The sequence below is a fragment of the Vicugna pacos genome, chromosome 16, assembly GCF_048564905.1.
Source record: "Vicugna pacos chromosome 16, VicPac4, whole genome shotgun sequence".
NCBI lineage: Eukaryota > Metazoa > Chordata > Mammalia > Artiodactyla > Camelidae > Vicugna > Vicugna pacos.
Genome location: NC_133002.1, coordinates 49,104,892 through 49,126,677, shown reverse-complemented (window position 1 = coordinate 49,126,677; position 21,786 = coordinate 49,104,892). Strand labels below are relative to the sequence as shown.

Sequence of the window (21,786 nt, the reverse complement as noted above, 5' to 3'; positions counted from 1 at the left end):
CACGCAGAGGCCAGGGGTCATCCCAGGGAGAGCCAAGGGCCGTCCGCAAGGCCGCCAGCCAAAAGGAGCAGCTGTTTTCAATGAGTCGCTTGGCCCTGAGGCCAGGGCTGGAAATGTCCGAGTCAGCAGAAGCTGCCAGCCCCGCCCTGCTGAGGGGCCTACCCTGGGGACCCAGCACCCCACCCTGCACTATCCTCTATCAGAGGCTGTGTCCATGTCCATGCACGCACATTGGACCTGAGGCGGGGCATTCCCTCCACGGAGGGCAGGGGAGTCAAGGACTTTTGAGGCCCAGTTCCCCACCTAATTGTGCCACAGCCTCACCAAAATCCTGGGCAAGTGTGGGCTTCCCTCTGCTGTCCACCCTCCAGGCTTCTCACACCCCCTCTCCTCCCCAGCCACCCCTCCACTCTAGCCAGGCCAAACTGCTTGTCCCTCATCATGTACAGTGCACGTAACAATACCCAACACAGGGGCCCCACCGCGGCTCCACTGTCACATGCATGCATGTGTAGTCACTCAATCTCTCCAGCCCCATGAGCCTCCTCTCTCACTCATTTCTCACTCTCCCCCACTCCATACTCAGGGTGATTTGCTGTGCTCTATTAAGTTGTTAACGCAAACTCTGGCAGAGGATGAGTTTAGAGGTGGGCTTGTCACTTAAATGCTAGAGAAGAGGGACATGAAGAGGGTGGTGGGAGTGAGAATTCAGGTAAGTTCAGAAAGGCAATTTTAACCCTCCAGTGGCTCTGCCTGCCAGTCCTCGGGTCCCCCCAAGTGGCCCCTGGGGCTCTCTGGGACACAAATCCTCACCCGCCCTGACCTTCCCCCACTCTGGCGATTGAATGCTGTTTGATCTCATCCCCTGCTGGCTTTTTGTCTTCTCAGGGTAAAGCATCACAAACTTTTCTTCCGTCTGTCCTTTCCCAAGCCCCATCTTGTAGGAAGGCTAGGAAGGGCGGGGTAGGGGTGTGGTGTGCTGCCGAGCCCAATTTCGCCTCTAACCTCTGGCAGAAAACGAAACCCTCTGCTCCTGGGCAGCTCCCGCGGCCTGGCTCCTCCGCCCGGTCCCCACGCCTCTTCCTTACCGGAGCATCCCAGGGGCGGGCCCACCTTGGACCCTACCTCCCTCCCGCCCGCCCGCCAGCCCCCTGGACCTAAGGAACTGGGACCCGCCTGTCCTCGGAGTTCTGGGTCTTCGCGTCCGCTCTGCGCCCCACTTCGCAGTGCACCGCTTGTCGGCGGCGCGCCCTCCCTCCACGATGCGCCGCCCCCACCGCCGGCGCCCCAGCTTCCCGCGCGCCCCCGGCAGTTCCCGAGCCCCCGCGAGGCCCCGAGGTCCGCCCGGTCCCCAGCCCAGCCCTGCGAATCTCAGCTCTGCGGCCCCCACCCCACCCCCCGGCGCCGTCTGCTAGCCCGCAGCCAAAATAAACAGTCCAAAGCCACTTCCTTCCCCAGGGGGCAACTTTCACAACAACGGCCGGCTCTGGTCGCGGCAGGAAGTGGCTTTCTGGGCCAGCACAATCCAGCCTCACTGACCGGGCAGCGAAGGGCAGCATTCAGGACCCGGGACTGGAGCCTCGCCCAGCTCTGCGTTTGCGCTTGGAAGGGAGCGCGCGTGGGTGGGGGTGTGTCCACCCGACGCGCAGGCATCACCCGGCTGCTCCCAGGAGCACGTCTCCGCCAGTAGTGCCCACCTCCTCGTTGACCGAGACCCCGGGCCTCTGCGGAGCCACATTTGTTTTATCTGTGGGAGTCCTGAGCAGATTATTTCATACAGTCACTGGCAGGAGAACCCCAGCCACAGCTCCATACTTGGCTGATTGAAGATAAATGAGAGAATTTATTAGGAGGCACCCAGGCAAATTTAGAGAGAGCAATTTTTTAGATTTTAATTTTAACAAAGTGGCTGCAGAGGTGTGTGCCGAAGCCAGGGTCAGTAACTGAAAGCTAAAATATTAGAAGTCCCACACCCCCTGCTAACTGCGTTGTCAACAGAAAGGAAGAATCTCCTTCCCTTGGGCCTTTCTGTATTTCCCATAGTGAATTTTTTTTTCAACGTAGATCTTCACAAAAAAGAAATGTGTGGAGGATTAAACTGAAATGTATTGCTTTGTTTGTGAGAGCTTGAGGTTTCAAATATAAACAGTCAATTCACAAGTAACATTTTATGAACAATTTCTAGCTGACAGTCTTTCAAAGAACACAGGAAAAAAATGGTTGGGACCCCTCCCTGCTGCACACAACTCAATGAGTTCCTCATTGGCCAACTGCCCTTGGAGGACCCAGGCTGTGTCCTTGGCCTCTCTCTGTCCTGGGCATTTGCCTGAGAGTCTGGATTCATGGTACATGTCTGTTGAATGACAGAATAAATATGAACAGGAGGATCTTAGAATCCATTTTGTCAGTCCTTTAGAATGTGGAAACTGAAATCCAGAAAGGTTAAGTGACTTGTCCAAGGACACTCCAACAGCTGGAATCATGACCTTTTCATTAGGATTAAAACTTGTTCGAGTCCTGAACAGCCCAATGCCAGTATTTGCTTATATAAGTTGACCTTATAATGTATTGTCTCATACTGTGAATGAGAAGGAGAGTTAGTAACAATTCCACCACGACAAGAAGCTTGAGCCAGGGCTGTCCCAGCAAACTAGGACATATGGTCACCCTGCACTTGCGGGAAGAGACCACAAATAGTGATACAAGCTAATGTTTACCATGCACTTGCTGGGTACAGGGGACTGGGTTCCAGGTTTTCTCATTAATCCCCACAGCAACCCTCAGAAGCAGGTAAAATTCCTATCTCCACTGGACAGATAAGGAAACTGAAGTATTAAAGTAACTGAAAGATCAAGCATCTTGGTAACATGGCCAGTTAAGAGGCAGAGCTGGGATGGGAGGCTAGAAAGACCAGTCAGTTCCAGAGTTGAAGTTCAAACGGTTCCAGGTACTTTTAACTGATAATCTGTAAGCACAGTGTATTTGGCCTTCATGATACGTGAAAGAAAAGTGAGCCAACATTTAACACTGGAGAGGTTTCACATAAAAATCTGAATTTCCAGCTACCCTCAGACACATTGGGCGGCCTGATGACACTGGGCCAGTGTGCCTGCAGGGAACCAGTCACAATTTCTGGGGGCGGCTGCCCACCTGGGTGGCGACTCACCAGTATGCCACAGTCCCCACCCACCCCTTTTGCAACCCCTACCACAAAACTGAGGTGGAATGAGAGTGGCCGTATATTTTCATGCTCCCACCATTGTTTTTATCAGAGTAGAAAAATATTCTTCAGTATCCCGGTCTCCATTAAGAATGGACTCTCTCTTCCCTCCAAAAACAAAAACCGAAAAAACAAAGAAAGAAAGAATGACCTGAGGGCTGTGCTTATTTCAAAATTGGAAAAAAAAAATGTGTTCAGGGGCTTCCCTCTAAATTAGGCTCCCCTGTCCCGCAGTCACAATGTCCCTGTGACACACTGCACTCCTTTCTCGACACGTGTCTGAAACGCAGCACAATATGATTCTGAGAAATCGTGACAAGTTTCACTACAAGTTTTTGCTCTGCTCGTTGGCAGTTTCGTGACCTTCTGACGTGGCGACATTCAAGGAGGACTTGTTTGGTTCTCAAAGCAAAGCATGGCCCACTTTAAAGCCATGATGAGAAAAACAACTCTTTTGAGCCGCTGCCTCGGCATTTTACAGTATGACAAGCCCGCTCATACCCAGAGTCTGGACGTTTAGATAAGACCTCAGTTTGGGATGCCCGTCACAAGTGGGATGTTCCCACTTTGATTTTTCTGGGGCACCTTTTAAAATAACCACTTAGAGTTGAGCCCTTGAAAAATGAGTGACCTGGGTCCCAACCACCTTCTGAGTACTAGGTGTCTGCCACTCTGTTCTCTAGCGCCTCTCATTGGTGACCTGGGATGCGCCCCACCCCCTGCCCAGTTTCTGGGATCTGTAAGTAGCAAATCTTTATTTCTACCTCCCCTGTATTGATTGGTTTATTGAAACTGTGCTTTCAATCAAAACAACCCTAGGGTTTTTACTTTTCCAAGGTGGAAGCTCAGGTGCTTAGAGATGTCAACACCAAATCCACGAGCCTCTTCTAATCTGCATATTCTTAACTGAATACGCCAGCTCCAGCTTCTCAACATAAAAGTTAAATGAACTTAGAATCTTTTTTGCTTTGAACCTTCTGGATCTCCCTAAAACTATATGCCAAAGATGAAACTTGCTGTCTTCTGAGATGACAGGCAGATGGGACCTTCCTTATTCACACCTTCTCCAGAGGCACCACAGTGAAGGGTTTAGGAGGGTGGCTCTGGAATCAGGACCCACCTAGGTTCAAATCCCTTCTTAGGCCCTGGGGCTGGCTGCCTCACCTTGGGGAACGCACCAATATGACCCACCTCCTGGGTTTCTGGGCAGATTAAGCAAGAAAATGCTTAAAGATGTTCTGTACCTGGTAAGCACTCAGTAATTGAAGGCCATTATTGTTTTTTGACATTGAAGAGCCTTTACCCAGATGGGGGCCGTGAGCTCAAGAATCTGTTTGTTTCACAGCAGAGAGCCTGGGAACCAGGCTTCGCAGACACTGCAATCTGGATAAGAGGAAGTGATAAGAGTAAATAAAGCCAAGGACTCAAGTGTTTAAGCTGCTCTTCAGAAGAATTACAAGAAAAATAAATCCACAGTCCAGATGTGGAGTCCTCCCCTGGTTCCCAAGGGTGCCTGGTCACTGGCAATGATAATTTTTTTCTGGCCTCTGAACTTTTGGACCCTCCTCAGGTGCGCCTGGCAGGGAGATGCAAAGAGAAGAGGCATGGACAGTATGTCAGGGAAGAGTAGGGGGACTTCTGGGGAGGTCAGGGCAGCCTGGGGTATGCTGCTTTCCCAGCCACATTCTGCAGAAACAAACTCCAAGGGCCATGGCAAAGGGAAAATGAGGTCACGAAACACGCAGCTGGAAGGGAGGGTGTGGAAGGAGGTGGCGTAGTGCCCACACTACTCACCACGGCAGATGCTGGGACGGGAGGAGGAGGACAGAGTCTGCGTGGGACCCTCGCTAGGACTCAGGCAGTCACGTGGCAGTGGGGCCGCAAGAACAGAAGGAGGAACGGGTTGGGACAGTGCAGGCCAGGGAGTCTAGCCTAGGCGTTCAGGTTCTGATTCTGCCATTACAATGTAAATGATCATAGGGGACTCTTGTTTTCTTACCTATAAACTGAATTCAAAAATACCCTCCTCACCCCTTCACAGGCTCCTGGGGAGATCTACAGGGATACTGACATGACCCTTTTAGGGTCTCTCTTCCCCATTAAACTGTTCCTTCAGAACAGGAGCTGTGTCTTATCCATTCATCTCTCCAATTTGGGGGCATACAACAGGTGCTCAGTACATGTATGTGTGTGTTTTGTTTGTTTGTTTGTTTGGGGGGGAGGTTTGTTAGGTGTGTTCATTTATTTATTAATGGAGGTACTGGGGAAGAACCCAGGACCTCGTTCATGCTAAGCATGCACTCTACCACTGAGCTATACCCTCCCCTCCAATACACGTGTGTTGAACAGAGCTGGACCAGGGGAGATGGAAAGGCAAGATGCCCTGTGCCCTACAGGCAGGGGGTTAACATCCTCTGGGTTACACCTTCCTTTAAAAACAGATCATGTGTGGACAAAGAATAGAAAGGAATAAGGGAAACATGAAATTATTTGTAGTGCCAGGAGGTCAGGATTATGCATAACTTTCTATTATGTTATTATAATGTTTCAGGAGTAAATAAAACCAAGGGAAAGGAGACACAGAGGGCATCTTAAGATCTTTGAAGGAACCAAACCTCTCTGCATTTCCTACAGAACCCAATTCTGTTCTCCTCAGTGTTTGGCAAGGTTGACTTGCTTTGCCCTGGAAGCCACTACGAGTCATACAGACAAGACCCCACCATCACCACCATTGTGACATCACCCAGACCTCCAATGACACAATAGACACAATACAAAGAATGTCTGCGAGGGCGCCCCCCACCTCAAATTCCTTCTCTTTTCCCACCCTTTTGCTCCTTTTTCCTGATTTCTTCCGTATATTTTGAGAACTGTATTTTAAAAGTACTGCTCCCACAGCCATCACAGGTCTTCCTCTCTGATCTTAGTTACAAATCGATGGTGCGGTCAGAGAGCTCAGGCTCTGGACTCAAGGCTGGGTTTGAATTCTGCTCTTCAACTAGTCATCTGAGTTCTTCATCCTTCAGTGCCCTCACTGGTTCAGTGGAGAAAATACCCCTCGTGTTTACTGCACAGAACAATTACTGAGCACCTGGCATGTGTCAGGAGCTGTGCTGGTGCTGCCCACAGGGTGGCGGGCAGGACTGGTTAAGACCAGGGAGGGAAAGACTCACCACACTGCCCCACACAAGTGAGCTCATGGGAGCAGTAGCCCCAGGGGGCAATCCTTCGGGAAGAGAATTTGGCACCCTGTGTCAAAAGCTTTCAAAAACACAAAACTTTGACCCTGGAGTCCACTTCTTAGGGATTTAACCTAAGGAAATAATTAAGAATCTATGCAAAGATTTCACTACACAGCATTATTTATAATACCAATGACTGGGGGAAAATTAATATCCAACAAATTATGGCGTTAACTGAGTAAACTGAAATACACTTACGCAACAGAGTACTATGCAGGCAATAAAAGTTAATTTATAAAAGAGTATTTAACCATGAATAGAGGTTCACACTGTAACTGATTTTTAAAAACTGAATGTATAATATGACCTTATTTCTACTTTCTTTTAAACCAAATAAAGTCTGAAAAGACCTTTTTGCATTCTTGTAATTAAACGTGGGTGTCCAAATTGCCAGGGGTGCTTGTTTACAACACAAGTGGCCAAGCCCTACAGCAGACCTGCTGAATTAGACTCTCAGGATGAAGGAATGAATACCTGGATTGTAAACAAGATTCCCGGGTGACTCTGAGGCTCACCAGAGTTGCAGAACCACTGTATATGCCTAAGTGTTAACAGCTATTATCACTGACTTATGGGGTGGCTGGTGATTTTTATTTTCTTCTCTTTGTATTTTCTACAATTTACATGTTTGGAATTTAAAGAGGTATGCCCTGAATGTCCAATAAGGGATGAGTTAAGGTATATATGTACAATGGAATCTTACACAGCCAAGGGAAGCGCTGAGTGGAAATATACTAATGACAGACTGGCATAAGAAAGAAAGTTACAAATCAAAACTGAAACACCTATGTAAAGTTCTATACAGAGAGGGATGGAGAGGAGAGAAGTCACAATTTGGACGGATATTCTCCAAAAGGTTAATAGTGGCTGTTTCTTAATGGTGAATTTTTAGCTACTCTTTCTTTTTTTTGTAACTTTTCTATTTTTTGAATTGTCTACTATGAGTAGGTATCTTTTTTTTTAATCACAAAAATGTATTCTTATTCTGAAAAACTATATATGCAGCCTTGTTCAAGTTAGCTAAATGAAGCTCTTTCAAGTTCAAGTGTGCTCCTGGGGGCCTAGTTGGGGGAAGGAGAGTTCGTGAAACAGAAAGGGTAGGGGAGCATAAAAGGGTAAACGCTAGCATTCCAATGAAGAAGAGAACCCAGTTCCACCCAAAGGGCTTTGTAAACCGTACTGAAAGGGCCAACTGTGTGGAGGAGGAGGGGGATCAAAAAGATACTTCCCAAATAAAAAAACGTAAATGAAGAACACACAGGGGAAAGATGTTTGTAACAAATATGGCAAGAAGCTCAAATAAGCTGATGAGAAAAATATAGAGACCCCAGTAATTTTAAGCCCCTAAGACCTGAAGAGATAAGATGATCAAGGACATGTATGAACAGACAGTTCACCCAGAAGAAACATTCGCGTCTAATGAGGGTACGGAAAAATGTTTAAAAGCACTTGAAATACTGGTAATGTTCCTATTTGCTGGATCTGATCCTTGGTTAAATGCGTGTGTTCAGTTTGTGAAAATTCATTGAGCTGAACATTTATGATGTGCTCACTTTCCTGTTTTTATATTATACTCTGAGAATGAAGAATTGTAAAAGCAAGGGATGGGTAAATACAAAATAGAGGCTGGGAGAGAGACAGAGAAGCAGCACATAGGTAGATACAAGTATTATAAAGTTCTCTGTCTTGGATTAGGTGGTGGATTCACAAATTCATTATCTTATAATGCATAATTATTTGTTTACAAGAAGACCATGCAGAAAACCAAACAGTTCTGGATTGCGTTCCCTGCTCTGCCACTCACTAGTACGTGATCCGGGCTCTTCGCCTCTCTGGCTCAGTTTCCTGATGGGTGAAATTGAGGAATGTGAAGATTAAAAATATAGCGCGTGTGTTATTGCCTAATACTGATCCTGGCGAACTAGATGTACTTAGTAAGTATGCATGTGCTTTCCATTTCTCATTTGTTGCACAATGTTATATAGAAACATCACAAAGTTTTCAAAAAGGTGGAAGCTTTCTGAAAGGCTGATTCCCATCCAAGTACTAACCAGGCCCGACCCTGCTTAGCTTCCAAGATGAGACGCGACTGGGCGCACTCAGGGTGGTATGGTCTAGACTGATACCTTTCTGATTTCCCTCATCCCCTAAGCACTGCCATTTAATGCTTATAAAATTTTGTATCCTGGTGTTTGTTCTTTAAATGCAAACTTGTGTTACAGCATTTGCATCCTCTCCTGTTGTCCCTTCTGCAAACACTGGGCAGATAAGAGCAGGATCACAAGGTTCACCTTCAGGGGTCTGTTAACAGAAATAGCCACAAGGCTAGTGCCCACACCCACGACCCAGCTCTTGCGGGTGAGCACCTTGAGAGCGCCCTCAGAAAACCCTGCTCTGAGGCTGACTCTCCTACACAGGCCTCCTGGCCTGCAAGCCGGGGAGGCCCAACTCCAAATCATCATTTAAGAAAAAAGAGGGGCAGGCGTGGAGTAGCTCACAAAACTGCAACCAGGGTCTCAGCTGGCTGGGGTCTCCATCCCTGGAGTCGCCCATCCAGCACACATTATCCACACTCCCCTCCCGCAACCAGGCTGTCCCCTTCCTGCTGGACCCACAGTGCAGGGCTCCCTCCACGCCCAGAAAAGCCCGCCCTCCCACGAGACTCTGATTGGCCCTGCGGAGTCACGTGCCTCGGGCTTGGCCCAAGTGGGGGATGGGAGTGGGGGAGGGTGCTACTGGAATCACGTGGTTGGACCAAGAGAAAGTTGTCCTCTGCCACTGTGTTGCTGGAAATTACAAACAGGTTTTTTAAAAAAAAAAAAAGCTTAAAAAAAATAGTCACTCTTGTTAAATAATATGTAACATAATACGGCAGAATATGACATACGTTTAACCTGTTAAATTTTGGTGTGGTCTTTCTACCCACTTTATCTATATACCACAAATACACACACACGCACACATGTCCAAACAAATGTTTTTGCATCTTGTCTTTGTATTTATTATTTTAGAGAAAGGGTCTTTCTGTGTGAAAACAATTTCAATGGTTTTATGCTCTTCTGTGATGTGATACGCCATGTCGCAGTTACTCATTCCTTAGCTATTACTACTGGTCTTCAATTTGTAAGCAGATTGTCTTAATTATAAATAATGTTATATTGTATATATTGTTACATCAATCTTTGTTGGCACTTCGTGAAGGGTATCTTGCTTTTTTTTAATTGCTGGTGATTTAAATATTTTCCAAAGGCATATTAGACATTGGTATTCCTTCTCTGTGAACTCTGTTCCCAGCCTTTATTGTCTTATCTATTCTGATCTCAGATGCCTTAAAACTACTGGGTGTGCTTGTGTTTTTCTTATTGGCTTATATAAGCTTCTTGCCATGGACATTCCAGATATTTCTCCCTGTCTGTTGTTCTTTTAAATTTTATTTGGGACCTGGTATGGTCACAGCTTCTCCCACCATGGGTAACTGCTCTCCTGCCTTCAAATAGCATAGATCAGTGTTGCCTCTTTATGTATTTTACACAGATGGGTCATGTTTCATGAATGCCCTTGCATCTGGCTTAGTGTTTGTGAGCTTCACCCACATGTCACATGTGGTTGAAGGCTGCTCATTCTCATTGCTGTCTAATACTTCATCGTGTGGAGCTACCACAATTTATCCATTCTATTCTTAATGAGCCTTTGGGTAGTTTCAAATTAGGGGCTAGTTTTCAGTTTTTGACTTTTATGAATAGTGTTGCTATGAGCAACTTTGCTTTTTAAAGACTATAGTTTAGTTCCTAAGATTATGTAATAAATACAAAGGAGAAAGGGCACCTTTTTAGTGGAGAGATCTGGTTGACACCACCTGAACCAAGTGCTCAAAGTTAGCATCATCAATAAGGAAACAAACTGACTTAATGTGACACAATGGGAAGGACATGGCATCCCCCCTCTGGTTTTCTTTCCAAAAATGTTTAGCAGGAACTTAATGATTCAACAATCAGACAAATACAGACTGTGAGCGTTCTACAAAACAACTGGTCTGGAGTCATCAAAAACAACCCAATCCAAAAATGGGCAGAAGACCTAAACAAGCAGTTCTCCAGTGAAGACATACAAATGGCCAATAAGCACGTGAAAAAATATACTCAATATCACTAATTCTCAGAGAAATGCAAATCAAAATTACAATGAGGTATCACGTCACACCAGTCAGAACGGCCATCACTCAAAAGTCCACAAACGATAAATGCTGGAGAAGGTGTGGAGAAAAGGGAACCCTCCTACACTGCTGATGGGAATGTAGTTTGGTGCAGCCATTATGGAAAACAGTATAGAAATTCCTCAAAGAACTAAAAATAGACTTACCATATGATACAGCAATCCCAGTCCTGGGCATATACCTCCAGGTAATTCTAATTCAAAAAGATACATGTACCCCAATGTTCATAGCAGAAGTATATACAATAGCCAAGACATGGAAGCAACCTAAATGTCCACTGACAGATGACTGGATAAAGAAGTTGTGGTATATTTATACAATGGAATACTACTTAGTGATAAAAAATAAAATAATGCCATTTGCAGCAACATGGATGGACCTGGAGACTGTCATTCTAAGTGAAGTAAGCCAGAAAGAGAAAGAAAAATATCATATGATATCACTTCTATGTGGAATCTAAAAAAAAGAAGAAAAAAGAGGACACTAATGAGCTCATCTACAAAACAGAAACAGACTTGCAGACATCGTAAACAGTCTTATGGTTACCAGTGGGAAGGGATAAATTTGGGAGTTTGAGATTTGCAAATGTTAACCACTATATATAAAAACAGATAAAAATAAATTTCTTCTGTATAACACAGGGAACTATATTCAATACCTTATAATAACCTTTGATGAAAAAGAACATGAAAACAAACAACAACAAAAAAACGCAATGCCATGAAAGACAAAAAGGCCAACAATTCTAGACTAAAGGGGACTGAAGAGACATGACACCATACTGAGTCCTGGACTTGAATAACTGTTGACGTTACTGGGACAACTGGAGAAATCCAAACACGAACTGCATACTACAAAAAAGTATTTATCTGTTCTAGTTCTTGAAGGTGATTGTGGATTTATAGAGGAATATCTTTGTTTTTCATTGCTACATGGTACAGAACTCAGGGAAATGTCATGTCTACAGCTGACTCAGAGCCTCACCACACACACACACACACACACACACACACAGCTGACTCAGAGCCTCAACACACACACACACACACACACACACATACACACACACACACACACACACACACACACACACACGGTGAGGTGAAGCAAATGCGGCCAGATGTTAACAGTTGGTGCTTCTAGGTGAAGACTATATGGGTGCTCACTGCATTATTTCCCCCCAATTTTTCCAGGCATTTGAGAACAACTATAATACTAATGTGGTCCTCTGGGATCTTTTTCCCACTCAACAGCATGTCTCTAAGACTCACTCGTGCCAGTGCATGTAGCTGAGGTCCGTTAGTTCACTGCTGCATTATATTTCATTGTGTGTCTATTTCCTGTAATTTATTTATCCATATTTCTTTCGATGTGCGTTCTTGTTTTTGTTTTGGCTATTGTAAACATTGCCTTCCAGCCCCTTCCAAACCACCAATGCTCTTATGTCCTCAGATCCTTCAGAAACGAGGTTAAGCATCTATGAAGTTAGAAAACCCTTTCCTCAGGGACCAAGAGTGGCTGCAAGGCCATTTACTGTTGAATTCCTGCTTGACCAGGCTGGTCTGACTCAGGGCTGTTTCTCTCTGTGGTCAGACAGGTTCCTGACCCTCCGTCTGAGATTTCAGAGCAGTCTACTGCTTCCATCTTTCTTCTAACAAACTTAAAACGTGGCATCTAAAATGACATCAGTAAACCTTTGCCCTCTATTTACACTGCGCTACATTTTGGGGCAGGGATTGCTCTCAAAATATAAGCTTCAGGAAGGCAGGAGCCATGCCTGGCTTGTTCACCACGGTGTCCTCAGTGCTAAAGACCAGGCCTGGCACATTGTCAGTGTTCAGGAAAACAAAAACAGTTAACCAAAAGAATGAGAAAATAAATGTCAGTGGTCAGGCATGCATTTTCATATAGTTGTTACCGGTATGTGTATATTATTTTGTAGGATTGCCAGGTGTCATGAGAACTTTCCTTCTTAGATAAAGTTCCACGTAGTGATTAATTATCTATTTGTCACTTAGAACCACATAAATTGTCCATCATGTTAAGATATCTTGGTTTGACTAGCCATGCTCTTTGTGTTGGGCATCTGGATGGTTTCCAATTTGTGGTGCTATTATTAATAGCACTTCTATGAACATTTTTTTTTCCTCTTTGGAATTAATGCCTTACAAATTCCCCAAAGTGGAATTATGAGGTCAAAGGATAAGAAGTCTTACATATCTAGTTTCTTACATGTTGTCTGAAAGAGGGAATCCTGAATAACTAAACTAACTTATGTGCCCCAGGCATACATGTTAGTTTCCTCACAGTTCTGCCAAGATTAAGTTTGCCATTTTTACTAGTTTAATTACATATTTCTTAATTGATGTGCACTTAGGATGCTTCCATATTTTGGCAATTATAAATAACATTGCTGATAATGGTGGGGTGTATGTAGTTTTTGAATTAATTCTTATTTTGTGGTTGGCTTTATTCCTCTGATAACTATGTAATTTTAAAAAGCTGAAGCTCTAAACGTTCTTAGAAACAATGAAAAGTACATATATAATTTTTTAATGTGCAGTATATTGTGTATGTGTATTTACATTACATATTGTGTATGTGTATGTATAGTCAAATTGTGACAATTCTACCTAATAAAACTGAAAAATGAAAAAAAAAGCCACAATACCTGATGTTCAGTAGGTACCTATATAATTGCTTTAAATAAATTAATAAATCTCTTGCATCATCAAAAAAAAGTTAATTTCTAATGATCTTTGCAATGTGACAACCTGCCATCCAAATTTTCTCAATTGTAATCAGCTAAAAATTAAAACTAAACATTTTAATTTATAATCCAGTTGTCCAATAACATTTCAAATTAAAGATTCCTTTTCCCATTAGTGTGTTGCATCCTTATAACAGTCTAAGTCTACTTTTGAAATGCATTCCAGTCCACTGGACTTTTTTTCTATTTATTTCACTTTAAAATTTTATTTTAATGGAGGTACCAGGGATTGAACCCAGGATCTCATGCATGCTAAGCATGTGCTCTTATCACTGAGCTATACCCACCCTCACTGTTTATTTTAATTCAATGCCATATGTTTTTCATGATTGTGACATCATCTAAAACTCTGGAAGGATAACTCTCCTAATTGCCTTTCTACTATAACAAACAAAATTCTCATCACAAGAAAAAAAATTTTGTAACTATGTGAAGTGATGGATGTTAACTAAACTTAAAACGGAGATCAGTTTGCAGTACACACATAGAGCAAATCGTTATGCTACACACCTGAAATTTAACACAATGTTCTATGTCAATTATATTCAATAAAACTGGGGCAAAAAAGCTCTTTGGGACACTTGTCTGCTCTTTTTACTTGTCTGTTTGTTTCAGTAAACATTGACTAAATGACACTGTGCCCAGGGCTGAAAGCTGTGCAGGGTCCACACAATCCGGGAAGGAAGGAAGTGGCTCCGCCAGGCAGGTGGCAGCGATGAGTGTGTGAAAGGAGTCTGGGGAGGAAGGCTTCTTCCCACGAGGGAGCGAGGACCCTGGGACATACCTGCGAAGCCAGGCGCTAGAGCAGAGGCTTCACCCAGCAGAACTCAGGGCACCTGAATGTGACCCCCTCTCAAGGGTTTAAAGAGAAAGGCTAGAACCTTATCGTGGAAGGCCTCAAATTCTCAATTCAGAATACTGAGACTCTTCTGTTGGTGGTTAAAGCTGCCCTTTTCGATCACAAATCTGGCAATAATGCTGGCTCTGGACGGAGGATGGAAGCCAGGAGGCAGAGACCATGGATGCAAAGTGCATCACAGAGGCCAGAGGGAGAGGGAATTTTCAGTGTCCATCAACAAGGAAGCAGTTAAAAAAGAAAAGAAAGTCCACCCTTCCAATGGGCTACTGATCACCATTAAGAATGAGGCAGCTCTGAAGCCTGTCATAGAAATGCCAAGAATATTATAAAATAAAAACTCTTTGCAATATACAGTATAAAGCATGGTCTGATTATGTGTGTGCATGTGCATAAAGACAGGAGATTACCCAGAACTACGGTGGTTACTGTTACGGTGTCGGTGGTGGGAAGGGAGGACTCAGATTTTTCACATTTTACTTCTGTATGGTCTGACCGTTTTCCACCAAGCATGCATTATTAAAACTGAGACTATCAAGAGTATCCATGCTGCAGGGTGAGGTCTGTGGAGGGCACTGGATTTAGTAATTAGGGAACCTAATTACCGTGACCGCTGGGAGGCAACTCCTTAGGCATTTGGCAGCCGTGAGGTGGGGTGACCAGCCGTCCCTGTCTGCCTGGGACTGTCTGGATTTTGCACTGAAGTGCACGGCCCCAGGGAACTGCTCAGCTCTGAAGTGACGGTTAGCTGGAGAAACTTCATGACGCAGAGAAGCAAAGAGGGAGAGTAGGAAATTCAGGGGCCAAAGGGGTAAGAACAACTGAGGATTTTTTTTTTTCTTTAGGATTTAAATTTACTTTCAGAAAATGTATGGTTACTTTTAGGCACTTACAGTAGTTAGCAAAGTGTCATCAAGAAGTAATGGATAATCAAAGACCTACTTTGATTTTTTTTTAAGTGGTGGTAGTTAGAACGTTGTATGTTGAGAGGTAATTAGGTTTATTTATTTATTTTTAGAGGAGGTACTGGGAATTGAACCCAGGACCTGTGTATGCTAGCCATGTGCTTTTCCACTTGAGCTATACCCTTAAATCCCTTGATATTCACATTTTCTCTTCCTAATAATAATAAAAATAGCAATAATTTCATATTATTTGCTAAGAAACGAGCGTGTCCAGCATCGCACCTTGCATCTCATACACGTATTATGTAGTATCTGTGTAATTCTTACAGTACCCCTACGAGGGGCTATTGTTTTATTTTTCCCATTTTACAAATGTAAAGACATGAGCCTCTCCCCGAGGTCACACAGCTGGTGAGTGGCATTAACTGCAGTCCCATTGATCCTGTCCTGATCTACATTTCCAGAGGACTAAGAGGAGGCGGGATGTCCCCAGCCATACCACCCTCCTGCCTCAGTCTGCAGTGGGGAGCACCGTGCCCACCTCTCCTTTCAAACACTCTCCCAGGATGTCGGGAGAGGCTGAGAAACCGGCTTCTTGTTTTTCCCTGTAGGAGCTCCAAGCCCACCAAGCCCCTAGAGATGGCCCTGGAAAAAGAGAGACAAAGGGGTCTGCCCTCGTTTTGGGGTGTACCCCTGTGCTCCCTGTCTGAGAGACTGTCTCCCTTTAGCCCGGGTGAGCCCAAGAGGCAGGACCAGAGCCCTCAGTGTCCTTCTCAGGATTCTGGGTCTTGAAGGAAGGGGCAGTGGGAGCCAGGCAAGAAGAGGGGAAGGACAGCCCAGGTGGCAGGGAGGGTGTGCACAGAGCCTGGAGGTGGGAGGAGCAGTGGAGGCGCGGGGAAGATGGAGCAGGGCGTGCTCAGGAGGGGGACACAGGGAAGACGTGGGGGCCGGGTGACCTGGGAAGAAGCTGAGGTCTCAGTTATCATCCAGCAATACAACCAGATCATTTGGGGGGCAGAATGCATAGGGAACTGAAGACGGTGCTGAGGGGAGGCAGAAAGCATGGGCCCAGCCAAGTAGGATGGGAGGGGTCTACATGACTCAGAGAGGAGACAGAGGGTCAGAAGAAGAGGGGGAAGGGCAGGAAAGAAACTAACCACTGGAGTTTCACATGGGGCCACAGGTGAAGTTTGGTGGGGAACCAACCCAGGGTGTCCTCCAAGGGGCTGGAGATGGCTGATGCCGCAGGTCCCTGGGGCCGCAGGTGCCACTATGTAGCCTTTATCCAGCCTGCCTGTTCACGACACAACTCCCAGCTGAGGAGTAACTGGGATCTGCAGGCCCCAGGGTGTGTTCCAAGAGCTGCCTCACCACTCGAAGGCCCACTCCACCCAGATTTATAGGATCCAGTCAGGGGAAGCAGCCCCTCCCCATCTCACGAAGGACAAAACAGGAAGGGCCACTTCCGGTCAGCAATGCCCAGGCCCTCCAAGTCTGGGGACCCCCACTGGGGGTGCAGGGGAGATGGATTCAAAAGAACTGGCCACAGTCAATCCTGTTCTCGGAACCACGCAGTCTCAGTAAACACCCACTGACTGAGTGAATGAACGAACATGAATCCTTGACTGCCAGGAAGTGGGGTCCCTCCACCATCAGGCCCTCTCAATCACTCACTTATCCATGCCACCTCAGAGTAGACACCCCAGGTTCCCTGAGGACACCAAGGCGGGGTTGGTCCCTGCCTCTGGGGCCCCCTGGGACTGGGGGAGAGCCAAGCACCCAGACAGCTGGGGTGCAACTGAGGGCCACCCACTCTTCCCTTTCCTAGGTTTCCTCTCAAAAAGCTCAAGAGGATGCTCTAGAGGCTTGCAGTTACAGAGAGAAAACCCATGAAGCAGAATCTTCCAGCCTTTCCTAACACACACCCCAGCAGTGTTAATATTACAGAGATGCAGCCTGGTCTGGTACTGAAGTGTTCAGGCTCGGCAGACACACCTGGGTTCAAATATCGCTTTCACTGCTTCCTAGCGGTATGCTGGTGTGGTCTTGGGCACACATCTTAACATCTTGTTTGTTGACTACCAGAGTGTAAAATGGGTGATAACACACCCCAGGGTTGTGAGAGGTGGACGAGCCGTTGCCTGTGCAGCACGCGGCATGGCACCCAGAGCATACAGAATGGTCACCTCAGCAGTTACCACTTCATCCTTACAGGGTGAGATTATTTAATCCTTAAATTAGTGGTGAATCCAAATGAATGCTCTTCTGAGAATTTTACGGTACTTCTGAATGATTTCATCAGCCCAAATCACTATACTCTGCAGGCATCAGAAAACTAGATTCCTCTTGTGTGAACAGTGGAGACCAAGACCCCAGCCTCCTCCTCCCCTGCCTGCACCCTCACCTTGTCCAGATCAGCCCGGGAAAGGGCCGGATCCTAGCACCAACCACAGCTCAGCTGAGCACGACTCCAGCCCTGGCAGCTCACAGAAGGTGAGCGGGCTGGAGCAAGGAAGACTGAGTTTTGGGAAGGGAGGTGTGGAGTAAGAAGGCTCTGAACTCCATGACTCACCAGGAACTTGGCCGGAAGTGCAGGCGATCTGTCTGGCCCACTCTGGCAGTAGCAGCAAGTACCTGATGCCTTTCGAGAGGAATGCCTCCCTCCCTGTCCTTTAGACAGCACAGCCTGTCCCCTCAGGAGGATTACCAAGGTCTTCTCACTCCCAGACCCGGATGCCTGATCCTTGGGGCTCCCAGCAACCCTCTTTCCAATCTGAACTTCACTCCTCTACTCAGAAACTCCCACAGGTGCTCCAGGGTTCCCCTACCACCAGACAGCAAGAGGCTCCCGCCTTTGGCAAAAGAAGCTTCCTCTTCACTTGAGCTTCTCCCCCACCCTACTCAGGAACCCTCCACCCCAGCCCAGCAAGCTTCCACTGAATCCCCAGAACAGCCTAGCCCACCTTCCCCATCTCGCCCTTTCTGCTCCCCTCCCTGCCTCTGCAAAGCCTGGTCCCACCGAGGCTTGGTGACCCTTTCCCCCACAAAGTTTGTCCTGCCTTAAACAAAATTTTCTTTTCTCTAAGGATGCAACTTATACTCCTCTGTACCTTCTTTCCTCCCCAAGTATTTGGCTCAGCACTGAGCAGAGAATGCTACAAAAATGCATCAATACTATAATCAACAAAGGTCTTCAGCCACACTCTTTGTGGGGTACGCCACAAACGTAGAGAAAAGACAGATTCTGCCATCCCACACCAAGGAGGCGCTGCTGCTCCGCCACCCCCAAGGGGCGCTGTAGTGCCCCATCCTCTCCTCTTCTGGTGGCCAGGAAGCCACCATCCACACCCCGCCCCCAGGAGAAGTTTCACCCTTGCAGCGCTGGCCTGCCAAGCCAAATCCTATCTTCCACAGGCATTTCCTTGGGTCACTTGGATCCTGGTGCTGATAAATTCTTCCCAGGAACCACTTAATTCATCAGGTACAACGGGATGCGAAAGGAATTTGACCTACGAGTATTCTAGGCAGAGGGAGTAGGGCAGGGATGGTACCTGCAACAACTTCATCCTCCTCTTGCTCAATGGCTGCCCTGGAAACCAGGCCACCCCCACCTCCACCCCCAACACCATCCTCAGCTTCCCTCCCCCAACCCCCACGCACACCTTCTCTGGGGGTACTTAATGCAATACCACTGGGAAGGGGCCCCTCCAAGGCTGTGGGACAGAGGCTGAGGAAGGGCAAGGAGGGCCGGGAGGAGACTTGGAGGCAGAGGGGCACTCCAGGCGTCCTCCCAGACCGGGCCTCTCACCAGGCATTTCCAGCTCCCTCTGTCAAAGGTTCCATGGGGGGAAAGGCCGAGTCAGCACTCTGGCCGCAACTCTCCCAGGGCCTGGCTTTAAAATCTGCTCTAGGGCTCTGGGAATGGCCATCTTCTTCCACCCCTCCCACCCTGCCAGCCTTCCGAGTTCCTTCACAGAGGAGCAAGACACAGGCAGGAGTGCAGGGAGGCAGAGGGGACAGCCTGTGTGCCTAGACCTACATGGGTAGGGAGTTGCTGCCTGGTCTGTTTGTCTGACATTCAGTTCCAGGTGGGTCTGGAATTCAGGAGGGGGCCCTGCTCAGTGTGAACATGCATCACCCTGACCCCCACCTCTTCCACGGGCACAACTGGGGCAGATGCATGTCTTGGTGGCCTACGTCACATCATCCCACTAGCTAGGCCAACCCAGCAAGCACTGGCCATGGCTGGAGGCCCCAGAAGGGCTTTGCACAAAACTGCACTCCCTGCACTGACTGTCCCCTTTCACTCACCCCCATCCCCAAATTGAGCATGAAGCAAGACTAAGCTTTATGGGCCCAGCACTGGGGCTGCAACAGCAGTTCCAGTTCTGACTCCTGCACCCTCCCCAGGAAGCAGATTGTTCCCTTTCCCTCTCGGATTCTTGGTGAGGGGTCTGTCTGTCCACACACTGCACTGTCACCCTTTGAATGAGTAACAGAAAGAGAAGGCACAGCTTCAGTTTCTTTGTTTTCTGTTGGTTGGGTTTTTGCATCTTTAGCAGCTCTTCTGCTGCCCAAGATGGTCAGAGCCGCCCACAAACCACACACAACACACACACACACACACACGCACACGCACACACTCACACACACGATGCCCAGCCTATGGCTGTATCCTCCTGATGGCACAAAACTGCCCCACAGAGCTCGATTCAAGCGGTGCTGTGCGGATGCTGTATGCCACAGTCTGTCCTTGAAGACCAAGTGTGGAAAAGAAAATATAAACACCTCCGAGGTGCCAAGAAGGGCAAACAAGTCCTTACAAATTATTCACAAACAACAATAACGCATCGGTCCTGCAGCAAAGCAAAGAGCCCGGCCTGGAGACTCCTGGACGGAGCCTCTGGTTTCCCCGGACGCGCCCTGCAGGTCCCTGGGCCCGGGCAGGGCTGGCGCCGGGTGGTCCGGGAGGGCGGGCGCGGGGGTCCTCCCGGAGCCCGCCCTCTTCCTCCGAGGCGGCTCAAGACCCCCGGCTCCCCTCCCCCGCCGCGCGCCACATCTGGTTCCACTCAGGTCCTCCCCCACCTCCAGGCGCGTTCCTCCTCCCTTTTCCCCCCGCTTTCAGAAAAGCGGAGACGATTTTTAAAAACCCAGTCACACGCACACGCACACGCATACACGCTTCTGAGGGGGTAAAAAAGGAGGGAAAAGTCGGGAGAGGCCCGCTCCCCGGCGCTCCCCGCGCCCGGCCCCCGAAGTTGGCCAAGTTGGCAGCGCCTTACCCGGGAGGGCGGCGGCGGCGGCGGCGGCCCTGGGGCGGCCGAGATGCAGACCCCCGAGGAGCAGTACGCAGCGCAGCAGGTGACGAGGCCAGGGCGCGGGGGCCGGCCGGCCTGGCCCCATGCCCTCGGCGTGGCGCTTGGGGGACGCAGGGACCGAGGGTGCACGGGCGCGGCGCGCGGAGGTAGCCCGGCGCTGGGCTATGGTGACCGCCCGCGAGGGGCTGGCGTCTTCCTCCGGGTCGGGACGAAGTGATGCCTCCCGGGGAGAGGAGGGGAGGTGGAGGGAAGGAGGCAGGCCGGGTGGAGGGAGGGCGGAGGGAGGAGCGCAGAACCAGGGAGGAGGATTTGAGGGGCAGAGGGGAAGTGAAGCGGGCAGCGTGGGAGGGGAAGAGGAGGAGGAGCGGGCGCGGGGCTGGGGCCGGGGCCCGAGACAGAGCGCCGAGAGGGAGAGGAAAGGGGAGGTGGGCGAGGAGGAACCGCGGGGTCCACGAGGACCCCGGTGTGCGCTCGTCCTGTCGCTCTCCGCTTCCCTCTCTCCCCGCCTCTCCTTCCCTCTCTTCTCTGTCCGGGCCTGGAGCCCCAGACGCTGCGTCACAACTCCCCGGCTGGCGCGGGCGGGGAAGCAACTGCAAGACTTTCAGCAAACTTCACCGCGTGGCGGGACGTGGGCTGCGAGGCCCGACTGGGCGGGGGCGCGCGGCTGACCCAGGCGGCCAGACCCAGGCCACTGGCGCCCCCTCTATCCTGCCTCTTTCTGCTTTAGCATCTGTAAGCCACAGAGCATCCGCTACCTTCACGCATAGGAGGACCCCTCCCCCGGTCTGGTGGGGAAAGGGCGGAGCCCAAGGCTCGGCCATCAGGGCAAACACTGGGGGAGGGGGAGACAGGGCCCCTGTGCCATGTGCGGAGCGCAGACACTTGTACCTCTTGTTTTAGCATTTGCGTGACTCCCGTGTCAGCGTCCCTGGCACAAAGAGGTGTTAGTGCTTTTGCTAGTTGGGGCTGTATCCAGAAATTCAGGGAAAATCTGTCCCAGAAGACGGACATCATCACTCACCAGCAACCGGACTGCTGGCTGGTCGCAAAGGACCAAATGGAAATTTCATAAAAGGGAAGACGAGCCACAGTTATTTCATATTATGCAACAGGTCACAGCAGAGCAGAGAACAGGACTGAGAGTTAGGACGCTGGAGTCCAGCCGTATCTCTACCTCTGATTCCCTGAGCTACCTTGGAAAAATCACTTGGGATCTCTGGGCTCAGAGCCCGAGACATTTAGAGACCCTAATGCAAAGAAGA

At 48.3% G+C, this 21,786-nt stretch overlaps 1 protein-coding gene across 2 annotated transcripts in view; it reads right to left on the bottom strand.

Annotated features, from left to right (window-relative positions):
• Positions 1-21,204, bottom strand: part of MRC2 (mannose receptor C-type 2) — a 49,860-nt gene extending 28,656 nt beyond the window's left edge. For both annotated transcript variants that reach the window (XM_072939367.1, XM_072939368.1), the window contains exon 1: positions 20,489-21,204. In XM_072939367.1, the coding sequence (XP_072795468.1) occupies positions 20,489-20,609 (121 nt within the window). In that variant the 5' untranslated portion in view covers positions 20,610-21,204. The remainder of the gene's footprint in view (positions 1-20,488) is intronic.
• Positions 21,205-21,786: the final 582 nt, after the last annotated feature.